The sequence below is a fragment of the Miscanthus floridulus genome, chromosome 2, assembly GCF_019320115.1.
Source record: "Miscanthus floridulus cultivar M001 chromosome 2, ASM1932011v1, whole genome shotgun sequence".
NCBI lineage: Eukaryota > Viridiplantae > Streptophyta > Magnoliopsida > Poales > Poaceae > Miscanthus > Miscanthus floridulus.
Genome location: NC_089581.1, coordinates 161,757,554 through 161,784,813, shown reverse-complemented (window position 1 = coordinate 161,784,813; position 27,260 = coordinate 161,757,554). Strand labels below are relative to the sequence as shown.

The window sequence follows — 27,260 nt, the reverse complement described above, 5'->3', positions numbered from 1 at the left end:
GATGCTTGACATGCTGCTTGTGGACAGTATTGCTCACCCTATAGAATTTTCATATATTGTGCAAAGGAAATTCAGTCCTAAAATGCGGAATGCATATCACTCTCATGGTTTCTTATTAATATGCAAATAGTATAATAGTATAGTACAACACATAATTCAGTTATCAAAATTACATAACAAAGACACATGCAGACACATGAAGAACCAATCACATGAAGAACACAGACACATGTAGACACAAACACAAATCAATTCAGTCCTTACCACCACAAACCATGGCTAGACCACCAACCAAAAGCAAGAAATCTGACTGTTGAAAAAATGGAACTAAAAACACAAGCATTGGTAAATGTAAAAAAAATGTCCTCACACATATATGATGATAATCTATTCAGAGCTCATGGATCCATCCGAGCTAAGTTTATATATTCTAGAACACCCAACTCGATTCTCTGAATATTTTTTGGGCCATGTTGGTGACCTTGCCTGTCTGAATTTTTCATCGTTGCAACTGGGAGGTCCAAGATTCTCTCACCAGTCACCAGCCAAAGGATCTGATGATGCCAAATAAACTGACCGATGAAATTCCACTGGTTTTCATCTGCAGGTTGCAAAGACCGTGCCTTGTCGTTACAAATGGTGCTCCATCTAGCTTTTGAAAGGGGTTTAGTGCTTTAATCACCTCGAGACAAGGGTTGTGCATGCATTTTCTGATGAAATTCCACTTGTTTTTCATATGCAGGTTGCAAAAAGGCTATCACAGACTTACAGTCACCCTAAAAGACTGAAACTGAAACTGCATTGCATCATGTCTCAGTTCAGTGCACTAATGATGGTCCACGAAGGGGTTTAGAGCTTTAATCACCTCAAGACAAGGGCCATGATTTTCACACTTTAAAAACACATGCAACACTAGACATAATCCATTGCACTAACATGCATATACTAGTACCAGACTACTACTAATAGTAGACTCAATCCATTGCATGCACTGGCCGACCCCTTAATTAAAGTAAGCAATCTTCCACAAGATTCATTGGCATTTCAAAATTTCAGGAAGTGGTTTGATTTGTAGGTGAGGAGGGGCACCAGACATGGCATCTCCTTATCTAGTCCCAAACTCCCATTTGGGAGCACCTATCTACGTGCTCCATGCATGTCATATGCTCTGGTTTTTCTAGTTTTATTAGGGATTTGTGAGGCGCTTGTAAAGGACTGTAAATTTTTGGCAGGGGCTAGGGAACAAGAAGAAATAGCGTGTGATTAAATGGGAAGAGGACATACCCCACCCAAGGCTTTGGTGGTTTAGGTTTATTAGAGTTAATAGAAATGAATGCTGTCCTTTTCTCACAAATGATGGATATATAGAGAGACATCAAATTCAATAGCTGAGCTAACCCAAGCAAAAAAAAGCAAGCACCATTGCTGACCATAAAAACCATTGCACACAAATAACAATAACAAATCACCCTAATGCTCAGGCTGCTACACCATGGCACACAGCATGGGCCGTAGCTAGCTCGCTCAACCCAACTGAAAGTGCATTTGCCCCCTATGTGGGTTTTGGTGTATTGATGACATCCAAATTAGGGACTAATGTGGTCTTAATGAGATATGTTGCAGCTACTAGTCCCATGAAAGATTCAAAGAGTTGATAAAGATGAAATGGTATCCCTCAATTCTTGAAGTTGTAAAGGCAGACGAATTCAAAACGATCTCCAAAGGTTTCAATTTTGTTTTTGAGTTTAGGATCCGCCGCACTATAAAGAGGGATGCAAGTTTAGTTGGTCTGAGGAAGATAGAGTGCTCAAGCATTTAAATAAAATCAAAATAGTGTCACTCTAGCACTTCACGAGCACATAAAATAATTTTCTGTGACTTTCGGTGTCGAAAGTCCCGACGTAAGTCAGAACTCCCGACAGTCGGAACTCCCGACAGTCGGAAGTCCCAGCACCTGTGCTTCTGACTGCTCGCTGTCTGTGCTCGTCGGAAGTCCCGATGAACGTTGGGAGTTCCGACCGTCGGAAGTCCCGATGTTCACTGGGAGTTCCGACACTGACCTGACCCTAGCCGGGAGTCCCGGCATCAGCGCTGCTGGCTGTTTGTTTTACTAAGCACGTCGGAAGTCCCGACGAACATCGGGAGTTCCGACCGTTGGAAGTTCCAACATTTGCTGAGAGTTCTGACACTAACCTTCACCCGTGGACTTCTGACTCATTGTGTATAGTGTTTTCTGTTGTAGTCGGAACTATCTGCGTTGGGACTTCCGACGTAGATCTAAATGGTTGGATTTTCACTTGGAGTATAAATACTCCTCTCTTCACTTCTAACCATCACGGACTCATTTCACAGTTGACTCACTTCGTGCTGAATAGCTCCCAAGCAACAAAAGCACCCCTCTCCTTCCTCCCCTGCTCAAATCTTCGATTCCCTTAGGTTTTGAGTGAAAGGAGAGTGGATTAAGTGAGAGCATCACTTTGGAAAGCTTGAGCACTTGATTTCTTCGTCAAGCCGGTTGATTTTGCGTCTTTTACTCTTAGGGCTTTGCCCCTAGCCAGCTAGGCGTTGCCCTAGAGCTTCCATCTTGTGGAAGAGCCTTAGGAAGTTTGTATCACCCTTTGATTCCTTAGTGGAAAGCTCAAGTGACCTTTGTGGTCGCTTTGAGAGAGGCAAGGAGGTGGAAAAGACTCCGACCTTAGTGGTCACCTCAACAACGAGGACGTAGGAGCTCCTTTGTGGGGTTGCCGAACCTCGAGATAAATCCTTGTGTCCTGCGTGCTTGTTGTTGTTGTTGTGATTACTTGAGATTACTTGTATGTGTTTGTCTCTTTGTCTCCAAAATCCCCATTCTAGGGTTTGGTCTTGATCTACCGTTTGGAGGCTTTACGACGTCAAGGGAGTGACACAACATCTTCATCAAACCACAAGGAAGTGAGGTTGTAAGATTATTTATCCACAAAGTTAAATTTGGCACTACTTTTCTAGTTCACGTAGGTATCAGAACTGCTGACATTTGCGTCGGAACTTCTGATAACGTCGGGTGTTCTAACCCAAACATCAGGACTTCCGATAGTGGCTGATAGATTTGAACTTAGCATTTGCAGTAAATTTTTAGATACGCCTATTCACCCCCCTCTAGGCATTGTTAGATCCTTTCAATTGGTATCAGAGCAAGGTCTTCTCTTTGCGTTTCACCACGTGAGATGAAACAATGTCGGAGACCGACAAGATGCAAGCCGTTGCCGTCGAAATGGCTAAGAAAATAGCTGAAGAGTTGATGAGTACTCAAGTCAAGCTCTTTCAAGATGAAATGAAAAAGATGCAAGATGAGATGAGCAAGTTGAAGGAAGAATTGAGCAAGAAGGTTGATGATGCAATAAGTGGCAAGAATGATATTAGTGACAAGAATGAAGCAAACAAAGATGCCGCTAGTGATATTGGAGCCGGTGAGCATGCTCATGGAAAAGGAATATATTCACACATGAGTTTTGACTATGGACAAATCATGAAAGGTTCAACACTACATACTCCGTCCGTCAATATTGGCAAGCCACCTCACTTTGATAGAACAAGATACACCGATTGGTCTTACAAGATGAAGATGCATCTAATAGCCGCAAGACTTTGGGAAGTTGTTGATGTTGGTGTAATGATTCCTACCGATGAAGATAGAGAGATAACTCTAGAAGAAGTGCACAACCTCCATCAAAATGCACAAGCCATAGCTTTGCTTGTGTCAAGCCTAGCTCCGGATGAGTTTAGAAAAGTGAATGGTATGGAAAGTGCAAAGCAAATTTGGGATACTTTGAAAGTATCATTTGAAGGAGATAAAAGTGTGAGAAAAGGCAACATAGAGTTACTTCATGGTGAATTAGAAAGATTTGTATTCTTGCAAAATGAAACAACACAATCCATGTTTGATAGGCTCATGGCATTGGTCAACCGCATAAGAGCTCTTGGTAGCAATGAATGGGATGACAACAAAGTTGCTAGAAAGATATTGAGAACCTATAGAGCCAAGAACAACATGCTAGCGTCCGTGATTATGGAAAGGCTCGGCTATGATGAGATGACACCTCAAGAAGTTCTTTCAAAGCTCAAGCATCATGAGTGTCTAGATAAAGATGCAATCAATGCTCACAATCAAAATCCTAATGCAATGGGATTCAACAAGAGTGCCGCCCTTAAAGCAACTCAACAACATGAAGGTCAAGTTTCAAGTCAAGAAAAGAAGAAAGTGAAGGATGATTCCTCAAGTGGAGAAGAAGATTCCGATGCGGAGGTTGCATTTGTGATTAGAAATCTTAGAAAATTTATGAAGAAGAAAAGCAATCGCAAGACCTATGGTGATGGTAAGAGAAGGTTCAAAAAGAGATTTTGTTATGGATGTGGTCAAGTTGGCCACTTCATAGCCGATTGTCCTAATGAGAAAAGGAAGCACAAGTATGACAAGGATGAAGATAAGAAGAACAAAGGCAAGAAGAGAGGTGAAGCTCATCTTGGGGAAGAATGGGAGTCAAGTGATAGTAACTCAAGTGATGATGAGAAGAAGAAGAAGGGAGCCGCAAACATCGCCATCCACCACTCTTCTTCACCGACCATGATCTTCTCCGACTCAACTTCATCACCAAAGCTCTTCTCCAACCTATCTTTATCACCGAGGCTCTACTCCAACCTCATCGACAATGACTACTACACCCCAACTTGTCTTATGGCAAAAGGGGAGAAGGTACATACTACACCCGTTTCCTCTAGTGATGAGTATGATAGTTGTGATGATAACATAGAAGAAATTGAAGCAACCATGATAAAGAAATTTGGTAAAAAGGCCTTCACTAAAATAAAAATGTTAATGAAGAAACTAGAGAAGAGGGATAGATGCTTAGAGTTGCAAGGAGATATAATTACTCAAGAGAAAGAGAAAAACCTTGCACTTGAAGCATCTATCGCCGAGGAAAAGATGAAGGTTGAGAAGTTAACCATTGAATTGTCTTTAGCCAATGACTCAATTGGGAAATTGACTAAGAAACATTTCTCGGTTAATGATCAAATAGCTAGCCTTAAGAATGAAAAGAGTATAGCTCAAGAAAGCCTCACAAGCTTGAAAGAAAAATATCAAAATCTTGAGCTAAACTATAGTACTCTTTGGGCTAGCACTTTAACTTCTCCTAAGGCAACCGAAGTCTCTAATGTCTCCACTAGTGATGGTTATAAAAGATGCTATAAAATTGATGTAAATGCATATGCAACAAACCTTGTTGAGTTAGAGAAGAAAAACAAGGAGATTCATAGGTTGGAGATGATATTGAAGAATGGGTGTAAGTGTCAAGAGCAATCTAACAAGACTATATACAAGTCATCAAGGCACCCATCAATCAAGGAAGGCATTGGCTACAATAGGTATGATGGAAAGGCAAATGGAAGGAATATAATAAATGGTGTGCCTTGTGTGAAGTTCAACAAGGGCGTTGCTCTTGATGAGCTTATATGCAAGGCCAACAACAAGGTATACATTCCAAAGATTCAACCTACAAATACCAAGACAATCAAGACAAAGCAATCCGATGTCCTCAAGCCACAAGCACCACTTCCATGGTACTATACTAGTGACTATATGTGTTGTTGGGGCAAGGATGGCAAGATTATGGTTAAGTATGTTGGTGCCCAAAAGAGAAAGGAAATTATGAGGAGTGTTTGGGTGCCCAAGTTTTATGTGACTAACCCTCTAGGACCCAAATCTCTTTGGGTACCTAAAACAAAAGCTTAATTTATTTTTGTAGGAATATTCCTCCGGTGGAACAAGTTGGGTGTTGGATAGTGGATGCACCAATCATATGACCGGAGAGAAGGACATGTTCACATCATTCCAACCAAGTCATGATCAAAGTGGAAATATTGTGTTTGGTGACAATGGAAAAGGTGAGGTACTCGATTTGGGTAAAATTGCAATATCAAATGATAATTCCATTTCCAATGTCTTACTTATGAATTCGTTGAGATACAATTTGTTGTCGGTTTCACAACTTTGTGAGATAGGTTACAATTGTCTCTTTACGGATAAGGGTGTGGAAGTCTATAGAAGGGAGGATTCCTCTATTGCATTTATGGGTCATTTAAAGGGGAAACTCTATCTAGTGGATTTCACATCAAATAAAGTAAATCCCGAGACTTGTTTAATGGCAAAATCTAGCATGGGTTGGTTATGGCATCGCCGACTTGCCCATGTTGGGATGAGGAACTTGGCCAAACTTCAAAAAGGTGAACACATCCTTGGACTAACAAATGTTTCTTTTGAGAAAGATAGGATTTATAGCGCATGCCAAGCGAGAAAACAAGTTGGAGCTAAACATCCCATCAAGAATGTTGTGACAACCGAAAGGCCATTGGAGTTGCTTCACGTGGACATATTTGGACCCATCGCTTACATAAGCATTGGTGGTAACAAATATGACTTTGTAATTGTTGATGATTATTCTCGTTTCACTTGGGTATTCTTTTTGCGTGAAAAGAGTGAACTCCAAAGAATCTTCAAGAAGTTTGCGAAAAGAGCCCAAAATGAGTTTGATGTCAAAATCAAAAGAGTTAGAAGTGACAACGAGACGGAGTTCAAGAACACCAACATTGAAGAGTTTCTTGATGAAGAAGGAGTCAAGCATAAGTTTTTGGTTCCATACACTCCACAACAAAATGGTGTTGTGGAGAGGAAGAACCGAACGCTCATAGAAGCCGCAAGAGCAATGTTGGATGAGTACAAGACCCCAACTAATTATTGGGCGGAAGCAGTCAACACGGCATGTTATGCCATCAACCGCTTATATCTTCACAAGATAAGAGAGAAGACCGCCTATGAACTTCTAATCGGTAAAAAGCCTAAGGTGCACTACTTTAGAGTTTTTGGATCCAAGTGTTTCATACTTAATAAGAAATCCAAAAGTTATAAGTTTGCACCAAAGGTTGATAAAGGTTTCATGCTTGGTTATGGTACTAACGAACATGGATATCATGTTTTCAATAAAACCATCGGTTTGATTGAAATAGCGGTAGACGTGACTTTTGATGAAACCGATGGCTCTCAAAAAGAGCAAGTCAATGTTGAGAATGTAGGTAATGAGGAAGCCCCACATGAAGCAATCAAGAAGCTTGCTATTGGTGAAGTGAAGCCTGTTGAAGACGAAGATGAAGACCATGTTGTGCGTAATGATCTTGATCCAACCATTCATCATGTTTCATCAAATGAACATGGTGAAGCCTCCGCAACAAGAAATAATCAAGATGGGAGATCAAATGAAGCACAAGGTCAATCTCATGAAGATGGTGTCAACAATGAGCGAGCTCAACCACAACTCAACAATGAAGAAAGAAGTGAAGTCAACCCTCCACAAGCTCATGATTGTGATCTTCCAATCAATCATGACTGTGATGATGATGATGATGATGATGATGATGGCCCTATCCAAAGATCAACTCAAGTGCCACATCCTAGAGTGCATCAATCCATTCAACGGGATCATCCCATTGATAACATATTGGGGAGTATTCGACGAGGGGTAACTACACGTTCCCGTTTAGCAAGTTTTTGTGAATATTACTCGTTTGTTTCTCCTTTGGAACCTCATAGGGTGGAAGAGGTACTTGATGATCCGGATTGGATGATAGCCATGCAAGAGGAGTTAAATAACTTCACTTGGAATGAAGTCTGGTCCTTGGTGGAAAGACCCAAGTAAAATGTGATTGGAACCAAGTGGGTTTTCCGTAACAAGCAAGATGAGCATGGCGTGGTAACAAGGAACAAGGCAAGGTTGGTGGCTCAAGGATTCACTCAAATTGAAGGCTTGGATTTTGGGGAGACCTATGCACCGGTGGCTAGGCTAGAATCAATTCGTATTCTACTTGCCTATGCCGCCCATCATGATTTCAAGTTATATTAAATGGACATGAAGAGTGCATTTCTCAATGGCCCCCTATCCAAGTTGGTGTATGTGGAGCAACCACCGGGGTTTGAAGACCCCAAGTATCCAAACCACGTCTACAAGCTCGACAAGGCGCTCTATGGGCTCAAACAAGCCCCTAGAGCTTGGTATGATTGTTTAAAGGTTTCCTACTCAAACAAGGTTTTGAGATAGGAAAGGCCGATGCTACTTTGTTTACTCATAAAGTCAATAATGATATCTTTGTTTGCCAAATATATGTCGATGACATAATATTTGGTAGTACTAATATGGCTTTTTGTGAGGAATTTAGTAGGATTATGACAAATAGGTTCGAGATGTCCATGATGGGAGAGTTGAAGTTCTTTCTTGGATTTCAAATCAAGCAACTCAAGGATGACACGTTCGTATGTCAAACCAAGTACACCAATGACATGTTAAACAAGTTTAACTTGGACAAGGCCAAGCCCATCAAGACACCCATGCCAACCAATGGACATCTTGATCTTGATCAAGGAGGAAAGGACGTGGATCAAAAGGTATATCGCTCCATGATTGGATCACTCCTTTACCTTTGTGCATCTAGGCCCGATATTATGCTTAGTGTGTGCATGTGTGCAAGATTTCAAGCTAATCCGAAAGAATGTCATTTGATGGCCGTTAAGAGAATTTTTCGGTATTTAGTGCACACTCCTAATCTTGGCTTATGGTATCCTAAGGGCTCCACTTTTGAGTTACTTGGCTATTCCAATTCGGATTATGCCAGTTGCAAAGTAACCCGAAAGAGTACTATCAGAACTTGCCAATTTATTGGTCGTTCTTTGGTGTCTTGGAGCTCTAAGAAGCAAAATTCCGTTGCTTTTTCCACCACCGAAGCCGAGTATGTGGCGGTCGGCGCTTGTTGTGCCCAACTACTTTGGATGAAGCAAACACTAAAGGACTTTGGATGTGAGTTAACCAAGATTCCACTTTTGTGTGACAACGAGAGTGCCATTAAGTTGACAAACAACCCCATAAACCACTCTCGAACAAAGCACATAGATATCTGGCATTATTTTTTGAGAGACCACGAAGCCAAAGGAGATATCGCCATTCATCATGTGAGCACCGAAAAACAATTAGCCGATATCTTCACAAAGCCCCTAGATGAGTCAAGATTTTGTGCTTTGAGGAGTGAACTAAATATCATTGATTCTCATAACATGGCTTGATCTCTTGCACATAAATTTTGTTTGATCTAGTTAGGAGAAAAGGATTGTGAAAACATTGTGTGCCACTTTCAAAAACTACTTTGTAATTTTCATGAGTGACTATTGTTTTGTATTGGATGAATGAAATCTAGTCACCTGTGAAAATATGTGTGTCCATCATATTTTTGCCCCACATAGCAAAGCGAGTACAGGTTAAGGTGTTTTTTTGTTTCCCTGCGTCAGAAGTCCCGACATTCATCGGAAGTCCCGACAGTCGGGAGTCCCGGCTCGCGTCGGAAGTCCCAACTGCTGGAAGTCCCGGCGTACGCCGGGAGTTCCGACACAGATCTGACTGCGCCGATCCGTTACCCAACTCCCTTTCTTAACCGGACCCGTCCTATTTGTTTTGTTTTACTGTGGTTTCTCTTCCTCTACCGACACCAACGCCACCTTGGCTCCTCCTCGCGCTGCCCCATCGCGCCCTCCCCTCCCACCGCCGCCCCACCTCGTCCTCCGGCCTCCTTCTTTCTTCCACCGCCGCCGGAGGTCTTGCCGGTAGTGCCGACCGCCCTTCCTCCCCGTGCCCTCGTTTTCTTCGGCTTGGGGTGTTCTTGTCATTGGTGTGGAGGAGATTCCATTGGTGGAGGAGCTTGTGCCCGTGGATTTGTTCGTCGATGACTACGATTTGGTTCTCTACATCTCTTCCGTTCTCGTTTCAAGGTACTACCTTGGTGCCTTAACCCTAACTTCAATGTACCTTGTGTTTTGACTCCATTCTTCCTCTTTCTCTCCTCCTCTATCTCCCTTGTTTGTGTGTGTGTTGTGATTTGAAGCCCCATGAATGGGATGGTCACCGTGTGCGCTAGAAGTCCCTGTGACCGTCGGGAGTTCCGACCGTCGAAAGTCCTGACGTACACCGGAACTCCCGGCTGTCGGAAGTCCCAACTTTGGCCGGGACTACCGACCCTATGGTGACCACTCCATTCCTATTTCTTCACTTCTCGATGTTCGTTCACCTCTCCTTGTATTCTTTCTTAGTTCCATTTTGTGTTCTACGCAGTCATGGAAGGTGGAAGCAGTCCCTCGCGCCATCGGGAAAAGCGTTCAAAGAAGACTCAAGATCATGCCGCTGTTCCCAAGCCACCTGGCCACACCAAGGTGTCTTACTCGCATGGTGGTGCTGGTGTTTCCTGTGGCCATGGCCGTGGTGACCAGGGGTCATCGGCTGCCGCTTCTCCTCCTGTTGCTACCACTCCTCCTGCTCCTGCTCCTGTTGGGGCTGAGCCGATGGTTGATGAAGAAGAGGAAGCACTGGATCGTGCCGGATGCACCATTGCTGTTCCACCGCTTCGCACCCCGACTCGTGGTCCGCCGAGGACATTTCAGCTTGTTCCATTCACCGATGTGTTGCCGGTCATGAGGGAGCCCTCCATGGCTCCGAATCCGGCTGGTGGATGGACGCCTCCCCTTCTAGTGGGTTATCATCACCGAGTCAAGGACATCCGGTACAACAGAGCAAGGAACCTGTATGCAGAGGATGAGAAAGATCTCCACCTTGAGTATCGTTTCTGGCACCCCTTCCATTATGATTTCTATGATTCCATTCTTTATCGGAAGTTTTTGAAGAAGAAGGAGCCACTGGTCCTTCAGATGAAGTGCATTGATGCATATTATCTTGGCAAGTACAAGGAACCTGAGCTAGAGCAGATGGTTCGAGATATACAATCAATGGGGTTGTCTTACCTGCTAGCGTTTTAGAAGAATTGGAACAATGAGCTGATTTGTTAGTTTTATGCTTCTTATCATCACGAGAGAGACCAGACCGGTGCTGTTGACATTATTCACTGGACCACGGAAGGCAAGCACTATAAGGTGGACTTTGTTAATTTCTCTCACCTTCTAGGTTTGGGTCACAGCGACCGGAATGCAAATTAGTTAACTGAGTATGAGGATCTTGCTTTGGAGGAATATCAACATATGTATCTTGAGGGCCACAGGGCTAATGGACAGACTGCTTTTCTGAAGCCATATTACTATGTTCTGAACAACATCCTGAGACAGATATTGTATCCGAAGGTAGGTGACTCCACCTTTCTTCGTGATGATTCATAGAAGGTGCTTTAGCGATTTGGAGATGAGTTTGAGAAGTTCTCCATCAACCACTATATATGGTACAAGATTCATGATGCTTCTAAGGATCCGGTCAAGCACCTGCCCTATGCACCATACATCATGCATATCATAGAGCATGTATCTAGCATCCGTTTTCCCTATGACTCTGAGCATAAGGTCCTCAAGATATCCAACAAGACCTCTATCATTGCTACTAGAGAACTAAAAGAAAAAGCTGAGGCAGCTCATGCTATAGGGAAAGGTCCTTCGGGTTCTCGCTCTCACCGTGGTGCTGCCACCACTGCTACTGCTGCTGCTGTTGCTCGATCATCTAGTGACGAGCCCCTCTCTTCGTCCTCCTCTGAAAAGAAGCCCAGCAAGTTCAAGTTTCTAATGACCTATATGTTTGGACAGTGTTGTGCTAGTGCTCAGCGTAAGCACAACATGCAAGAGAGGCTATATCAATTGGAACAGCAAGCTGGAATTGTATCTTCTCCTCCGCCGCCATTTGTGCCACCTCGTGATCCGTTGGCTTTATATGCTGAGGCTTGTGCGGCGTACGAAGATGATGCTTCTTCTCGCCTGCATGGCAAAGGGAAAGCAACTGAAGAGGATGAGGAATATCAAGAGGAAGAAGAAGATGAAGACGACGACGATGGTGAGGAAGGTGACCAAGAAGAAGATGATGACTCCGACGATAAGTAGTTGATTTCTCATGCGGCCTACCCCTTTTAGCACTTGTTGACAAAGGGGGAGTGTTAGGCTTTGATTTATTGTAATAAGTTAGTTGGTCTTTATGTTTTGGAACTTTAAAACCTTTAGCGTGTATGAACTATGTCGTGTGGTGGCAACCGTGTGATGGACAACTATCTATTTATATGTGTGTGATGGATGATTGTAGGATAAGTAATGTTTTAATCTATCTTATTTGCTTGTGCTTATCTCTACTTGTCATGATGAATGTTTTTTTTGGATGGCCATGTATTGCTTCAAATTTTCTACTTTGAAATCTTGGCCATCATATTTACTTGTTGTGTGAAATAACATGTCATATTGCATCTCTTTTCACGCTATATACTTGTTCACACACACGTGTTGCACCCCACGGAATACAAAATTTAGGGGGAGCTTTTTGTCTTGGTGTATGCAAAGCATGTATACATGAGTCCAATTGAAATTCAAATTCATGCATACATCAAGGGGGAGCTCTCCATAAATTTTGGGGTTCAAAAAGCTTTAGATTCTTTCATTCCTATAAAAGCCTAAGTTGGTTGTCATCAATTACCAAAAAGGGAGAGATTGAAAATGCATTTGCCCCCTATGTGGGTTTTGGTGTATTGATGACATCCAAATTAGGGACTAATGTGGTCTTAATGAGATATGTTGCAGCTATTAGTCCCATGAAAGATTCAAAGAGTTGATAAAGATGAAATAGTATCCCTTAATTCTTGAAGTTGTAAAGGCGGACGAATTCAAAATGATCTCCAAAGGTTTTAATTTTGTTTTTGAGTTTAGGATCCACCGCACTATAAAGAGGGATGCAAGTTTAGTTGGTCTGAGGAAGATAGAGTGCTCAAGCATTTAAATAAAATCAAAATAGTGTCACTCTAGCACTTCACGAGCACATAGAATAATTTTCTGACTTTCGGTGTCGGAAGTCCCAACGTAAGTCAGAACTCTCGACAGTCGGAAGTCCCGGCACCTGTGCTTCTGACTGCTCGCTGTCTGTGTTCATCGGAAGTCCCGATGAACGTCGAGAGTTCCGACCGTCGGAAGTCCTGACATTCACCGGGAGTTCCGACACTGACCTGACCCTAGCTGGGAGTCCCGACATCAGCGCTGCTGGCTGTTTGTTTTACTAAGCACGTCGGAAGTCCCGACGAACGTCAGGAGTTCCGACCGTCGGAAGTTCTGACATTTGCTGGGAGTTCCGACACTGACCTTCACCCATGGACTTCTGACTCGCTGTGTACAGTGTTTTCTGTTGTAGTCAGAACTCCCGGGATCTACATCGGGACTTTCGACATAGATCTGAACGGTTGGATTTTCACTTGGAGTATAAATACTCCTCTCTTCACTTCTAACCGTCACGGACTCATTTCACAGTTGATTCACTTCGTGCTGAACAGCTCCCAAGCAACAAAAGCACCCCTCTCCTTCCTCCCCTGCTTGAATCTTCGATTCCCTTAGGTTTTGAGTGAAAGGAGAGTGGATTAAGTGAGAGCATCACTTTGGAAAGCTTGAGCACTTGATTTCTTCGTCAAGCCGGTTGATTTTGCATCTTTTACTCTTGGGGCTTTGCCCCTAGCCGGCTAGGCGTTGCCCTAGAGCTTCCATCTTATGGAAGAGCCTTGGGAAGTTTATATCACCCTTTGATTCCTTAGTGGAAAGCTCAAGTGACCTTTGTGGTCGCTTTGAGAGAGGCAAGGAGGTGGAAAAGACTCCGACCTTAGTGGTCACCTCAACAACGAGGACGTAGGAGCTCCTTTGTGGGGTTGCCGAACCTCGGGATAAATCCTTGTGTCCCGCATGCTTGTTGTTGTTGTTGTGATTACTTGAGATTACTTGTATGTGTTTGTCTCTTTGTCTCCAAAATCCCCATTCTAGGGTTTGGTCTCGATCTACCGTTTGGAGGCTTTACGGCGTCAAGGGAGTGACACAACGTCTTCATCAAACCACAAGGAAGTGAGGTTGTAAGATTATTTATCCACAAAGTTAAATTTGGCACTACTTTTCTAGTTCACGTAGGTGTCGGAACTGCTGACGTTTGCGTCGGAACTTCTGACAACGTCGGGAGTTCCGACCCAAACGTCGGGACTTCCGACAGTGGCTGACAGATTTGAACTTAGCATTTGTAGTAAATTTTTAGATACGCCTATTCACCCCCCTCTAGGCATTGTTAGATCCTTTCACCAACACAACAAACATAAACACCACCAATCTCTAACCCTATGACCTCCTCACGCTAGAAGATTTTACCAATCAAGCAAATCGACACCACATCATGTAGCAGCATAGGCAAAGCAGAACAACAAAAACTACACTAAAGTTTGGCTTGGTAAAATAAAGCATCCAAAATCTGGCTTGGCTAGATTAAGCACTTAAGTAGCAAGCAGCGTAAATGTCTCCCCACCATTCTCTATAGCCAAACGCCCTCAACTGCAAGCATTGGTGCAGTACGGCAGAGAAGGGGGTTGCCCAGTCATTCTCACCACCATTTGGAATTTTAGGGAAGTGATGATATCAGTTTAGTCAGAAAAACATCCATACAGAACACAAGCAACATATAAATTCACATACTATATCAAAGTCAAACAGATCAAACAAATCAAACCACAAATCCTAGCTCCCCCCCCATACTAGCCGCAAATCGAACCAGACCAAAGCATGGAGACCAAAGAGGCGTTATCCCAGCATGGAGGCAAGCTGCAGCTGCCCTGGCGCCTGTCCTGCTACCCCTCCAGCAGGGGGACTTCTAAAAACCCGCAACAAAATCAAACAAGCGCAAAATCAAGGGGCTAAATAAGCGCAAATCATCCCTCCTCCACCTCGCCTGACATCATCCCCAATTCCCCACCCCACCTTGCTTCTGCCCGGTCGCTCGTCGACTACCGCTGAAGCGACGACACAAGCCAAATCCTCGGTGAGACAACGCCCGTTCAGGTGAGGCGAAAGCAAGCAGACTCATCCTCCATGAAATCGAACCACAAATACATCAAAGATGCAATCAAATCGTAGATCTACAGAACCATAAATAGAGATGACCCAAAAAATAGACCTTGAATTAGGGGAGAGAGCGCAGCGTAAGAAGGTACCTGCTGACCTCAAGCTATGGCGGAGCAGCGAGCCTCCGAATCGCCGAGGAGGGGACGCCGATGAGCCTCGACGGGGAGAACCATGGAGAGGGGCAGAACAATCGCCACCACGACGAGCTCCAGAAAGCACGATACCTTTCCTGTCTGTGAGCGGGGATCGAGGAATACGAACAGTGTCCGAATTGGGTTCTCGGTCCGTTGGGTAGTAGCGGATGCGGCCTCCAGTGTCCGGACCCGATAACAAAGATCGTACCCAACAGACCGCACGAACGTCGCCTGAGAGAGAGCCCAGATTTCAGGCGACTGTACAATAGGAAATGTGATAAAAATAGCGTGTCTCGGTACACTCGGCGTATCATAGGCTACGCTGTGTTGCAAAACATGCAGGATCTTTTCCTCTCCGTCTATCCCCGATCGACGTAACAGAGAGACTATTCTTTATTTCTCTAAATATTGATAATTATAACGTAGAGCTCCTACATATATATAGTCCTATCAAGGCCTCAGAGTTTTATAAGAACTCACATATAAACGGACTAGGATTATGATTTCTTCTTCTCCTTTCCTTCTAGGATAAAGTCCGCATATTTTACAACACTCTCCTTTGAACGATTACTACGATATGCACATGTCTTGTTAAAAAATCCATCTGAAAACCCAGTGGAAAAAAAACAGTTCTTGAAGAAAAAAATACATCTCATTCGTTAATTACATTGCACGTGTTGTCTCGTTAAAATCTTGTGAGAAACCTTCAAGTAAAAACTCGTATGGAAAAAAGAGTACAACATTTAACTTTCTTGGTCATATATTCTTCAGGTTATTCTATTCTTCATGAATAGATATTGATCTTCATAATCTATACATAAATTTCAATGTTTTGGCAAATATGATCTGCTTGATGTTTGATGCGGTGGCCCAGCAGCCCTGCTGCGCTCTCGAGCTGCAACTCTCATGTTTGATGGTCTGTTACTGTTTCTCAGCCCGGCTCGCACGCTCCTCAAAACACCCAATGGATGGCTCCTAGGAAACAGAATGGGGTCGTTTTTTGAAGGCCTGGCACAATGGAGCGCGCGGGTGAGCCGATGGGTGAGCAAGTGAGCGGTTGGGTCACCTCCTGCGGGTCAGCCATCTCCTACCGTGGCGTGAGGGCCTTCGTCCCGTTCCAGAAGCCGCCGTACTACGCCGCGGTGTCCCTCGGCGGCCACCGGGAGAAGACGCAGCCGGACGCGGTGTTCGCCTTGGACCTCAACGGGGATGGCGCGCAACAGTAGCAGCTGGCGGTGGAGTTCGAGGTCAAGGCACAGGTGCCGATCTCGGCAACAAGCTCGTCGGCATGGCCCCGGCACCGGCATGCGCCCGCAGCCGCAGCTCTACCGACGCTGGCGGTGCGGTGGGACTGGGACGCCGCGACGAGCGTCAAGGAGCAGGGCCACGGAGCTCATTCGGCAATGGCGGCATTGGCATGGGCGCGCTCCACGGCGGCCACACGCGAGGGGTGCACGGCGCCGGTCTTCGCGTGCTCGCCGTGGGACTGCGACCGGGACGACAGCTCCCAGGCCTTGCCGACGGAGCCAGACAGCGGGATGAAGCAGACCACCGACAGGACGGGGACGTTGAACGCCACCTCCTCGATGCTCCAGGCCTCCTCCATCCGCGTCTTGGGTGTGGCTCATGGCGGCCTCGTCGCCGGAACATGGTCATCGCGGAGTGCCCCGAGTACAGCGTCGAGCGCGCGCGATGGCCTCGAGCTCGCCAGCGGCCATGGCCACGGTGGAGTAGGCCACTTAGGTGCTCGATGAAATGCCAATAAGGATAGAAAGTTGACCGTGTGGTGGCAAGCATACCAAATGTCTAGTGTAGAGTAGTCATACCCATTTGTGCTAGGAATCAAACACAATCTCGGTTGAACCGAGCTAGACCGGACCAGATGAAACAAACGTGACGTTGCACCATAGCAGCCGTGCTCGGGCTGGCAAGAGCCAGGGCATCGAGCTGTGCTGGGCAAGGGCAACTCATCAATCAACCCCTTAGGTTGTCTTCAACAGAAGATCTATTGTGGAACTCAAACATAAAATGAGTCTCCAACACAATACCTATAATATTTATATATAGAAGATCCATTTTAGGTGCCAAGAGAGGCGCACAACCCAAATCTGAATATCATCTCTTCTGTAGATCCATTCGTAGAAAGGTTATCTTTTAGGTCTTGCTATTGAAGAAGATAAAAAATAGGTATTGAATTTTTTGTCCGTAGCTTTATTTAAAGGACGGATGAGTCTCGTATTTTACACAGTGGTCATGGTCATTGGAGACCGTCTTCGCATTTTATCGTGGGTGAGGGCGGGCGGGGAAACTAGTCTAATGAGCTCAAATGCAGCGTCGAGAATTGAATTGAAACTTTGAAGCATGGACTTGCCCATACCGATCGGATTGACCCCCACGACGCGTCCGTCCTTCGTCCGAAATCCCAAGCGGAAAGATGAAAAGCGCTGCCGATGGGCAGCCGTTCGTACGTACGACCTGCATGCCGTTTGCCGCCGATGCGACGCCTGCGGAGACGACCGTTGGGACGAAAGCCAAAAAACCGAAGAAGCCAGTGAGCATCAATGCATCATGGCCACGAGGACCGTGCAGGCGTGCACCCAACCAGTCAGTCCAGCCCCAGCCCCAGCCCGAGCCGAACAAACCACATGCAAAAACCGCAAAAAGCGAGGCGACCGGCGCTGCCCTCGCTTGCTGCTACCACCACCACACCACCGCCGGGCTGGCGCTCGCAAAATTTGACCGTTGCTGCGCCACGTCAGACCCCGTCCCGTCCTATTCCTCCTCCTCGCAAAGCGTGCTGTCCCTCCTGCGGCGCTGTCCCCACTCCCCATGCAGCCATGCGCCTAGCGCTTCCGCTGTAGCTGACGTGTGGGCTCCGGCGCTGGCCCCACGCATCGGTGGACGCGCGAGAGCTTTTCTTCTCGTTGTACTCAGCCCACGGCCACTGCAAAAGTCGACCATTCGTTCCGCGTACCGAGCGACTGACAGGTGGGGTTCGGTTTTTTTAGCGGTCTGTATCTCAACAGTACTGGTACAGTACACATGTACGTATGGGTCGGGGCGGCATGGGTGCGCAAGAGCAAAGCAAGCGCCACCGCCTCGTGGCGGCCCGAGATCGTGTTGAAGCCGTTGGATGCCTGACATGCTAGCGTGATCCGTGCTGCCTGCCCACCGGCTAAGCGCACTGCTTCCGAAGAGGGAGGAAACGTGGGGCAAGCTTAAATCGGTCCCACCCGACAGTGGCGTGTAGGAGGCTGGATGTCACTCAGCAGCTTCGCCCACCGATGAGCTCCTCCTCCCATTGGGCCCCGCCCCGCCTTGCTTTTCTAGAAAAGACCCTCCTTTTCTGTATTCTCATATTTATAACCCCAAGTTGCCTTCACACCTCTCTGCCTGCCTCCACTCCATCCCTTCCTTCCCGTCTCTTCTTCCCCCTTCTTCCACTTATTGGCCTGCTCTCTTGGCATCCTGCTCGATCGAATGCTGGATCAGGCAGATTGGAGGTTGCAGTAAAGGCGGTAGGTGCTTTTCTTCTTGCCCGTTGGTAGAGGGACAGGGAGGGGAGACCCAACAGAGCGTCTGCAAGTTACCGAGGGCCGGGCTTCTCCTTGCGGCAACATGAGGAAGCTGTTCTTCGTCTCCTTCGTCCTCCTGCTGGCCGCTGCAGCAGTTCACGGTGAAGATGGTAAGATTCCTCGTGCTCTTTGTTTCGATCCGTTATGCAGCTCTGGATGTGTTTGTCCTGTGCCTCCATGTTAGTACTCTTCTTTCGACCTGTTGGCTGGTTGGTCGGTAAGGCTGATAAGCTTATTTCGAGAGGAAAATGCTGTTGGCTAGGTGATAAAGTCTGTCTGCCTAAAACCAACCAGCGGACGGCCTGATTGGTTCCGCTTGCATGGATCGATCTCCACGTTCTTGTTCACTGCGTCGCTTCTCTGCTCAGATTGTATTATGCATATGCTTGTTTCTCGTTGCAATCTTGGAGAATCCACAGTGCGATTGACACCAGTGGATTCAGTGGCGTCCCTTTCCGTTGCGGCTATGTATGTCGTCTTGTCAGTAGATTAGCAGAAATTAATTTATAATACAATAAACACCTAAGGTAATGTTAAAAAGGAGTTTGCTCAGATACTATAACAGCCAAGCTTAGTTTACCGTCACAGCTAACTTTTGGGGCTTGGATTTGACTGGACATCCTGCCCCCATGCTCTCCCTGTTTTTTATATGTGGGTTATGCGTGTTGGTACGAACATTCACTGTCATTATCATAGTATTAATCAGACTAGCCCTGATTTTACTAGTACTTGCAGCCAAGGGAAGGAATACCGCTAGTAGTATAGTACTACATAAACACTTGCCAACTTGGTCTATCAATGGCCAAACTTACTGAACGGGTAGCAACACCCTTCAGAGGCAACGCAGCTTTCCGTTGGAAAAAGTTTGCAACAGCGTAGCATGGAATCTCTGATCGCTTTGTGCGTAAGTTTAGCCTGAAGAGGGCTGCCTCCGAGTTTGTACGTCTTTAGTACTAGCATCAGCCTTTCTGGGGCCTACCTGTCTGCAGTAGTGGTGCTCCATCTTTTCTCCGTGCTGCGGTGGTGCCACTAATCTCAGTGCCAGGCAAATGCCATGGGCTGTCAGTCACAGGTTGTGCCAAGGTCGTCAGTAACTCAGTCCGTTCTCGGTCCTTCTAGGGCACGATTCTTTACTGTATTTGTGAATTATTATTCAAACATTGATTAATTAGGCTCAAAAGATTCGTCTCGCAAAGTTAAAATAAACTGTGCAATTAGTTTTTTGATTTTGTCTATATTTAGTACTCCATGCATGTACCGTAAATTTAATGTGACGGGGAATCTTCTTTTTGCATAGTGCATTTTTGGAGGATTAAACAAGGGCCTAGTGAGAGTAATCACTGGCAGTTAAAAGATCGCAACGGGTCCCGATTGCCGAAGGATATTTGATCCATTAGGGAATGTGGATGGGATCATATATTTACCCGCGGGCATCTAAATGGGCAAGAATCTATTTCCGACGGGTATAGTAGGTACGGAAACGTTCTCTGTTTGCCCGTCCCTGTTAACCGTTGGGAAACCCGACTATTTAAGCTGTCATGCGAGTATTAGGCGCAAAAAAGCTCAACATAGGTATTTTGGCTCAAATCTGAACAATTATATATATAGTTTGTGTGTTCTAGAAACCTTAGTTCAATTTTTCCTCATCATCTCCGCCAGCGCACAAGCACGCCTGCCTCACGAGCGCTCGTGTCCCTCGCTTTCTCAGTTCGGTCTCTCTGTCACTTTTGCTCGTCCTCCTCGCAACCTCGCTCCTCCTCCTCGGCATCTCCGAGACTTCGACACTTATACCCGGGTGAGGAAGAAACGTCTCCGATTGCAAAGCTGCGACCCTAAGTGTCCTTGTTTATCGGGTATGCAATACCCGTCGGGTATCTGTTACCCGACCAATGCCCGACGGGTATGGGGATGGGCAAGAATCTATACCCGAGACAGTTAACGGGGACGGAGACAGAATGAATTCTTCGTAGCGGTGAAGAGAACGTTCCGACGATCGCATCTCCGTTGCCATCCTTACTGGCAGTCGCTGCTTTGGGTCCTGTTCGGTGTAGGGCTTATTTATCGTGCGAGAAACACCGTTGCTTGAAAATAGTCGACCTATTCGGCAGGCCATAAATGATCGTAGATTATTTACTGCTGTCTGATTTGGTGTAAAAAAAAAATACTATTCTAACTTATAATCCACGAACATATGCGATCCACCGACGCTGACTGATTCTCGCCGGTAAGTTCAAGTGAAATATGGCCCTGACCGCCACTGGAGCGTGGCTGGATTCGGTGTTCATCATGAGGTGGGCTCGGTGCTAATGACTAGTAGTACTAGTATATATTTAGCGTCACGGATCGCCTGTTGATTGCTCTGCGCCCTTCCAGTCCTCGAGCGTCGCTGATTGCAGATTTGCAGTGCCGCGCAGTGTGTCGTTTGACTGTTGGGTTGAGCAGAGTAGTCGCTGGGACCACCTGGCAGTGTCTTATTTCTGGCTGTGCTGGCCCCGCTGCAATTAAGGGTGCGTTTAGATAAAAAAAAATTAGGTTTTGGCTACGGTAGCATTTTCGTTTGTATTTGACAATTAATATCTAATTATGGACTAATTAGGTTTGAAAGTTTCGTCTTGCGATTTCTCATCCAACTGTACAATTATTATTATTTTTCGTCTATATTTAATACTCCATGCATATACCGCAAGATTTGATGCGACGAGTATTGCTCAAAAATTTTTGAAAACTAAAGAGGCTGCTTCCTGCAAGTGCATCAGCAGCAGCCTGCATCACTGATGCAGCATGCAGTGTGGCCACTGGATTTTCTGTGGATGGCCGGGACAGCGGCATGGGGGGCTCCTGTTTCCAACGTCTTTCCCTCGTACTAAGTTGGCCTGTGTTGTGCTTTACAGCTAGCTCGGCGTCCTCTCCCATATCTCGATTTCCCTTTCGTTTGTTTTTTTTTCGCTTGGAAAACGCATGATATCATGCATTTGGTCCTTCGTTGTTTTCTATATACTGTCTGTAACATTTTTTAAAATTCTTTGTTCCACACAGCTTTGCTCGAAAGAATGCGTTTTTCTATCTGGATTCCTGCCGTACCACGCACTTCCTGTCTTGCATTAATCAAATCACAGCAAAAAAACATCTTCTTAAGTTTTGGCGTTTTGCAATAGGATAACTGTGATACTCTTGTTAACGTGGTTAGAACTCGTAACTTTCATTATCAAAAAAGATTTCTAACACTTTGGTTTCTCAATTTTTTTTTTTGGTTGTCATTGCGTGCAGGTGCGTACATTGGCGTGAACATTGGCACGGCCATGTCGTCCGTCCCGGCGCCGACGCAGATCACCACGCTGCTCCGCTCGCAGAACATTCGCCACGTACGCCTCTACGACGCTGACCCGGCGATGCTTGCGGCGCTCTCCAACACCGGCATCCGCGTCATCGTGTCCGTGCCGAACGAGCAGCTGCTGGCCATCGGCAACTCCAACGCGACGGCGGCCAACTGGGTGGCGCGCAACGTGGCTGCGCACTTCCCCGCCGTGAACATCACGGCCATCGCCGTGGGCTCCGAGGTGCTGTCCGCGCAGCCCAACGCGGCGCCGCTGCTGATGCCCGCCATGCGCTACCTCCAGAACGCGCTGGTGGCCGCGGCGCTGGACCGGTACATCAAGATCTCGACGCCGCACTCGTCGTCCATCATCCTCGACTCCTTCCCGCCGTCGCAGGCCTTCTTCAACCGGTCGCTGGACAGCGTGCTGGTGCCGATGCTCAAGTTCCTGCAGTCCACGGGGTCGCCGCTGATGCTCAACGTGTACCCGTACTACGACTACATGCGCTCCAACGGCGTCATCCCGCTGGACTACGCGCTGTTCCGGCCGCTGCCGCCCAACAAGGAGGCCGTGGACGCCAACACCCTGCTGCACTACACCAACGTCTTCGACGCGGTGGTGGACGCCGCCTACTTCGCCATGGCGTACCTCAACGTCACCAACGTGCCGGTGATGGTGACGGAGACCGGGTGGCCGCACAAGGGCGACCCTTCCTCCGAGCCCGACGCCACCTCCGACAACGCCGACACGTACAACAGCAACCTCATCCGGCACGTGATGAACAGCACCGGCACGCCAAAACACCCCGGGGTGGCCGTGCCGACCTACATCTACGAGCTGTACGACGAGGACACCCGGCCCGGCTCCACGTCGGAGAAGTACTGGGGCCTGTTCGACATGAACGGCGTGCCGGCCTACACCCTGCACCTGACGGGCTCCGGCGTCCTGCTGGCGAACGACACGACGAACCAGACCTACTGCGTGGCGCGGGACGGCGCGGACCCCAAGATGCTGCAGGCGGCGCTGGACTGGGCGTGCGGCCCCGGGAAGGTGGACTGCTCCGTGCTGATGCAGGGCCAGCCGTGCTACGACCCGGACACCGTGGAGGCGCACGCCACGTACGCCTTCAACGCCTACTACCACGGCATGGGAATGGGCTCCGGGACGTGCTACTTCAGCGGCGTCGCGGTGGTCACGACGACCGACCCGAGTAAGAGACCACTCGAGAACCATGCTTGCCATCTGCTTCTGCTGTTTTAGGCATGGTTTGACTCATTGCCTGTGTGTCGGGTGCTTCTTTCTTCAGGTCAAGGATCTTGCGTTTATTCTGGGAAGAACGGGACGTCGCTGATGAACGGCACCTCGCTGGCGCCGTCGACGAACTCCACGGATGGAGGCTCCGGCGCGCACCGGGCGTTCGGCGACGTCTCGTCACTCGCCCGCATCGTCTCCACCGCGCTGCTCTTCAGCGTCATCCTCCTGTTGTAGGCAGTGGCAGTAGTTAGTAGTAGCAGTAGGCACCCTGGAGTCATGCAGTCTTTGCAGAATTAGGCATTCGTGAGGGTCTTTGCAGAATTAGGCATTCGTGAGGGAGGGATGATTCTTTTTGCTGTCAAGTGGCAGGAACGGAGCCGGATGTGCTTCTGTTCTGATGCTGTAACATCTGCTGGGTTTCTCTCGTCTGGTATTGGTATGGAATGGAACAGGAATTGGTTTGCTTCCCAGCAATTGCTTGCGCATTTGCTGGACTGCCGGTTGGTTGATTGTGATGAGCAATTGGTCTGCTCCATTGCGCATTTGCTGGACTGACGGATGTTTGGGAACACCTTGTTTCTTCGTATCTACTCCCAGGACAGTCAGTTTCAGGCTGTGCCCCAACGCTAGGGTGCTCTTCATCGGAAAATACTGACCATTTTTCATTAGCGACTCGTGTTCAAATCAGCGTGTTGCAGCAACGGTTAATCAGCATCGAAGTTCAGACCTTAACAAAGCACAACACCACGTACCCGAAAATATAACCGGGGTGTATCGCGGATGGATTTCTCGTATTACGGTCCATTGGCATCCCTGACGACAACGGCCCTGCTCGCCTGCGTCAACGTGCGGCGTGCGGGTTGGGCCGAACACAATCATTTCTTGGCCCACGCGGCCGGTATGGGTATAGCTGTAATTTGCCCAATCAGCCGTGCGCATGCCCTAACCAAGGCCCTATATAATGCTGCACAGGCATCATCCTTCTCGTTCGTCCTCAGCGCCGCCGTCTTCATCACTGTCTACCTTTCAGTTCCAAGGATTCTTCTCGTTTTGCTGTTTTTGCCCCTCCAAAAATCGATACTACTCTTTCTCGTTTCGTTTTCTGGTCACAAGTTTGATCACATAAGTGAAATCTAGTTCTTGTTTCTTCGATTGGTTTGCTTCGAGATGTTCTTTGCTCAAGCACTCTTCGCGTTTTGAAAGATCTGAAGCCCTGGTCGCCGCTATGCGGATCCTGGCTTTGGTTCCCGAAGAGATGCGAGATCATACCTCTGGACCTCTGGACATGCGGCTTCTTACTATAGATCCTTGCACTTTCTCGTAGGTCCAACAATTTGCTTCCCATACATTTTGTGTCATGAGATTTGTACTTGGTTGTTTGCATTTATTTTTGTTTCTTTTGTTTTTACCAAATGGATTTGTTGGAATTAATCAGATGTTCCTTGAATCCGTGATGACTAATCGATGGCTCGATGATGATTATTCTTGCTTTAACCACACCGAACCAAAGGCCGGAGGAAGGGTGATTTCTTCTTTCCCTTTTGCGTCACGCTCCCCTTTCTTGGCGGTTCCTCGAGAAATCTTGCTCTCCTGTTGAAGAATTAACTTCCTGTTCTTCGGCGGGAGGGCGTGGTAGAAGGATACGGTAAGATTCGGGAGCGTGGCAAGGGGGAAAGCGCGAGGCCTCTTCCAATGGTTCTTGGCTTGTGGAAAACCCTGGCCTTTCACTGAGAGCCTTTGCCCTGGATTTGCAATTGATACCCCCCGCTTTTAAGTATTTTTGCCATGAATTTTCGAGGTACTTGCACATTTTGCCCGGCTAGGTCTACCTGTATCTTTATCTTTTTTTTAGGGATACCTGTATCTTTATCTTGAAGAGGATGCCACGTTACAATGCTACACGCAGGGCATTATAACAACATCGAACGAGTGTAAATATTTCATAATCAATCATCATAACGAAGTTAGCAGCTAAATCAACGTAACGAGGTGCTTGATCAGATGTTGAAGGAGAAGGAAGACAGTCTGGTTTCTATGGGCGGAGAGAAATATAAGGGAAGAAGGGCGTAGGACAGCTGAATCGATAGCAAGAGCGATAAGAGCTTATGAAATGTATCAAGAACCACTGAATGACGAAGTGCCATCAGTTCGTCAGATGCAACTTTGAGAAAAGCTGCCTGCTGCCTGCTGCCTGCTGGAGTCCTAAAACTGAACTGTGATGGGTCTTTTATTCCGGGGGAGAAGATTGGCGGCTGGGGCTTTTTAATCCGGGACAGCGATGGCGACGTGGTGATCACATGAGGGTGTTAACCACTTTGCTTGCAGGGTATCCAGGCTCAGCCTATTCCGTTGGCTGGTTCGTGAAGAAATACTGTTGGCTGTTTTGTTTTGTGTAAGAGAAAAATACTGTTTTGACTGAAAGAACATCATAAACTTGGGTGGCATTGAGGGGGAGGAGCATGTATCATGTAACACCCCTGATAGCATCAACCTAATTGTTGCCGAGGGTACTCTCCATGCAAACGCCATAGTTTCTGTGTCTGTTTAATATCCCTCTATTTATAAAATTTTGCTGATGTGGCCTGTATTTATGGAAGTAAGAGAGGAAAAAAACCGACGTATATGATAGACTCTGAGTCTACGCGAGAAATCAGCGATATTTGCGTTGGGAGGACCAGCCTCGTTTCCATCTTTCCCCTGCAGATCCCGTGCGCCCGAGCCCTGGCGTAGGCTAGCCTCTTAGCGCCGTGTCCGTGCTGGGCCTCCCCGTGATGGCTCGCCGGTCCACTGTCGCGCCGGCTCGCCGGTCCCCGCTGGTGTTGCCGCGTCCGCCTCTGCTCGCACTCCTCATCTCGAATGGGTCTTCTCCGTCACCTCCGACTACTTCGCCTAGCCGACGGAGCTTCCCGGACCTGCCTCGGGACCCTGCGCGCCGCCGCTACCAGCGTGGCCGCCCGCTCAGCAAGGCCGCCACGGAGCTCGCAGGCTCCCCGCAGACCAGACCGCGTTCGTCCGTCTGTGCTAGTCGGCCAATAGCTAGGCGCCTAGCAGCCTAGCACTAGCACTCTCGCAGGGCCAATCCGCGCAGCAATCCACGCAGGATGGAGCTGGGCTGCAGCGTGTAGGGGCGCCTGGCGCGCAGGGGGCTGATCGGTGCGCCCCTGTTGCCGCCCCTCTGCCCCTGTTCCTGTTACGCGTGGATCAGGGTCGAACCGCCCCTCCCTTCAAAGAAGCCTTGCTGGCCCACGAAGCACCCAAGGTCGAACCTGATGCAGAGCCAGAACGAAACAAGCCAGGTGCTCGGGCGGAAGCCGCTCGCACGCCGGCGTTCTCGGCGACCTCGCCCTCCCCTCCCCTCCCTCCCCGTCCCCAACCTTGTCGCGGACGGACCTTGGACGGGCCTGGCGCGGGCAGCATGGCGGCGCAGCGTGAGTCGGCGAGCACGACAACAGGCCTGGTGAGGACGGAAGGAGACCAGCTAGCGGGGGTGGGCAGTGTGGCCCACGACGACGCGGCACGAGCGGCGAGCGCGACGGCGGCAGTACAACGGCGAGCTCGACGGCCAAGCGGGGCCTCACCGAGGCGAGCTCGGCCAAGCGTAACGGCGCGGTGAGGCGGGCAATGCGCGGCTCCCTCGCCGAGACACGGCGGCGCGCCGGGGAGGCGGGATGTGGAGGTGGCCGGAGCGGTACGGACTCTACAGAGAGGCGGCGGGGGAGCGGACGCCTCGAGCGGTGCGACCCAAGGGTCGATGTGGGTCAACAGGTTTTTGACCCTTTGGTCCCGCTTCCCGTCAAAAGCGACCCGCTTCGAACCGTTGGCTAAATCAAGGAGCGGAGCATGTTTTGGAACGGGGCGACCCGCCCCTGTTGCAGGTCTAGGAGGCTTGTTCGCCTCGCTCGCCGTGCGGCCGTGGGATCTTGCGACACCGCCGCAGACCACGTCGAGCAGAAGTGGCGAGGACACAACCGCTCCTCCGCATGCCGGGGCAGGCACGGGCCGCTCCTCCACCGATGGCGCGGCTTCG

The 27,260-nt window shown here is 47.9% G+C and overlaps 1 protein-coding gene across 1 annotated transcript; it reads left to right on the top strand.

The window, feature by feature from the left end:
* Positions 1 to 18,481: 18,481 nt before the first annotated feature.
* On the top strand, positions 18,482 to 23,692 carry LOC136540382 (glucan endo-1,3-beta-glucosidase 3-like). The gene is made up of 3 exons (XM_066532382.1): positions 18,482 to 18,775; positions 21,933 to 23,189; positions 23,286 to 23,692. Exons 1-3 carry the CDS (start codon positions 18,709 to 18,711, stop codon positions 23,465 to 23,467), a joined length of 1,506 nt encoding a protein of 501 aa, XP_066388479.1. The 5' UTR covers positions 18,482 to 18,708; the 3' UTR covers positions 23,468 to 23,692.
* The last annotated feature ends 3,568 nt before the right edge of the window (positions 23,693 to 27,260 follow it).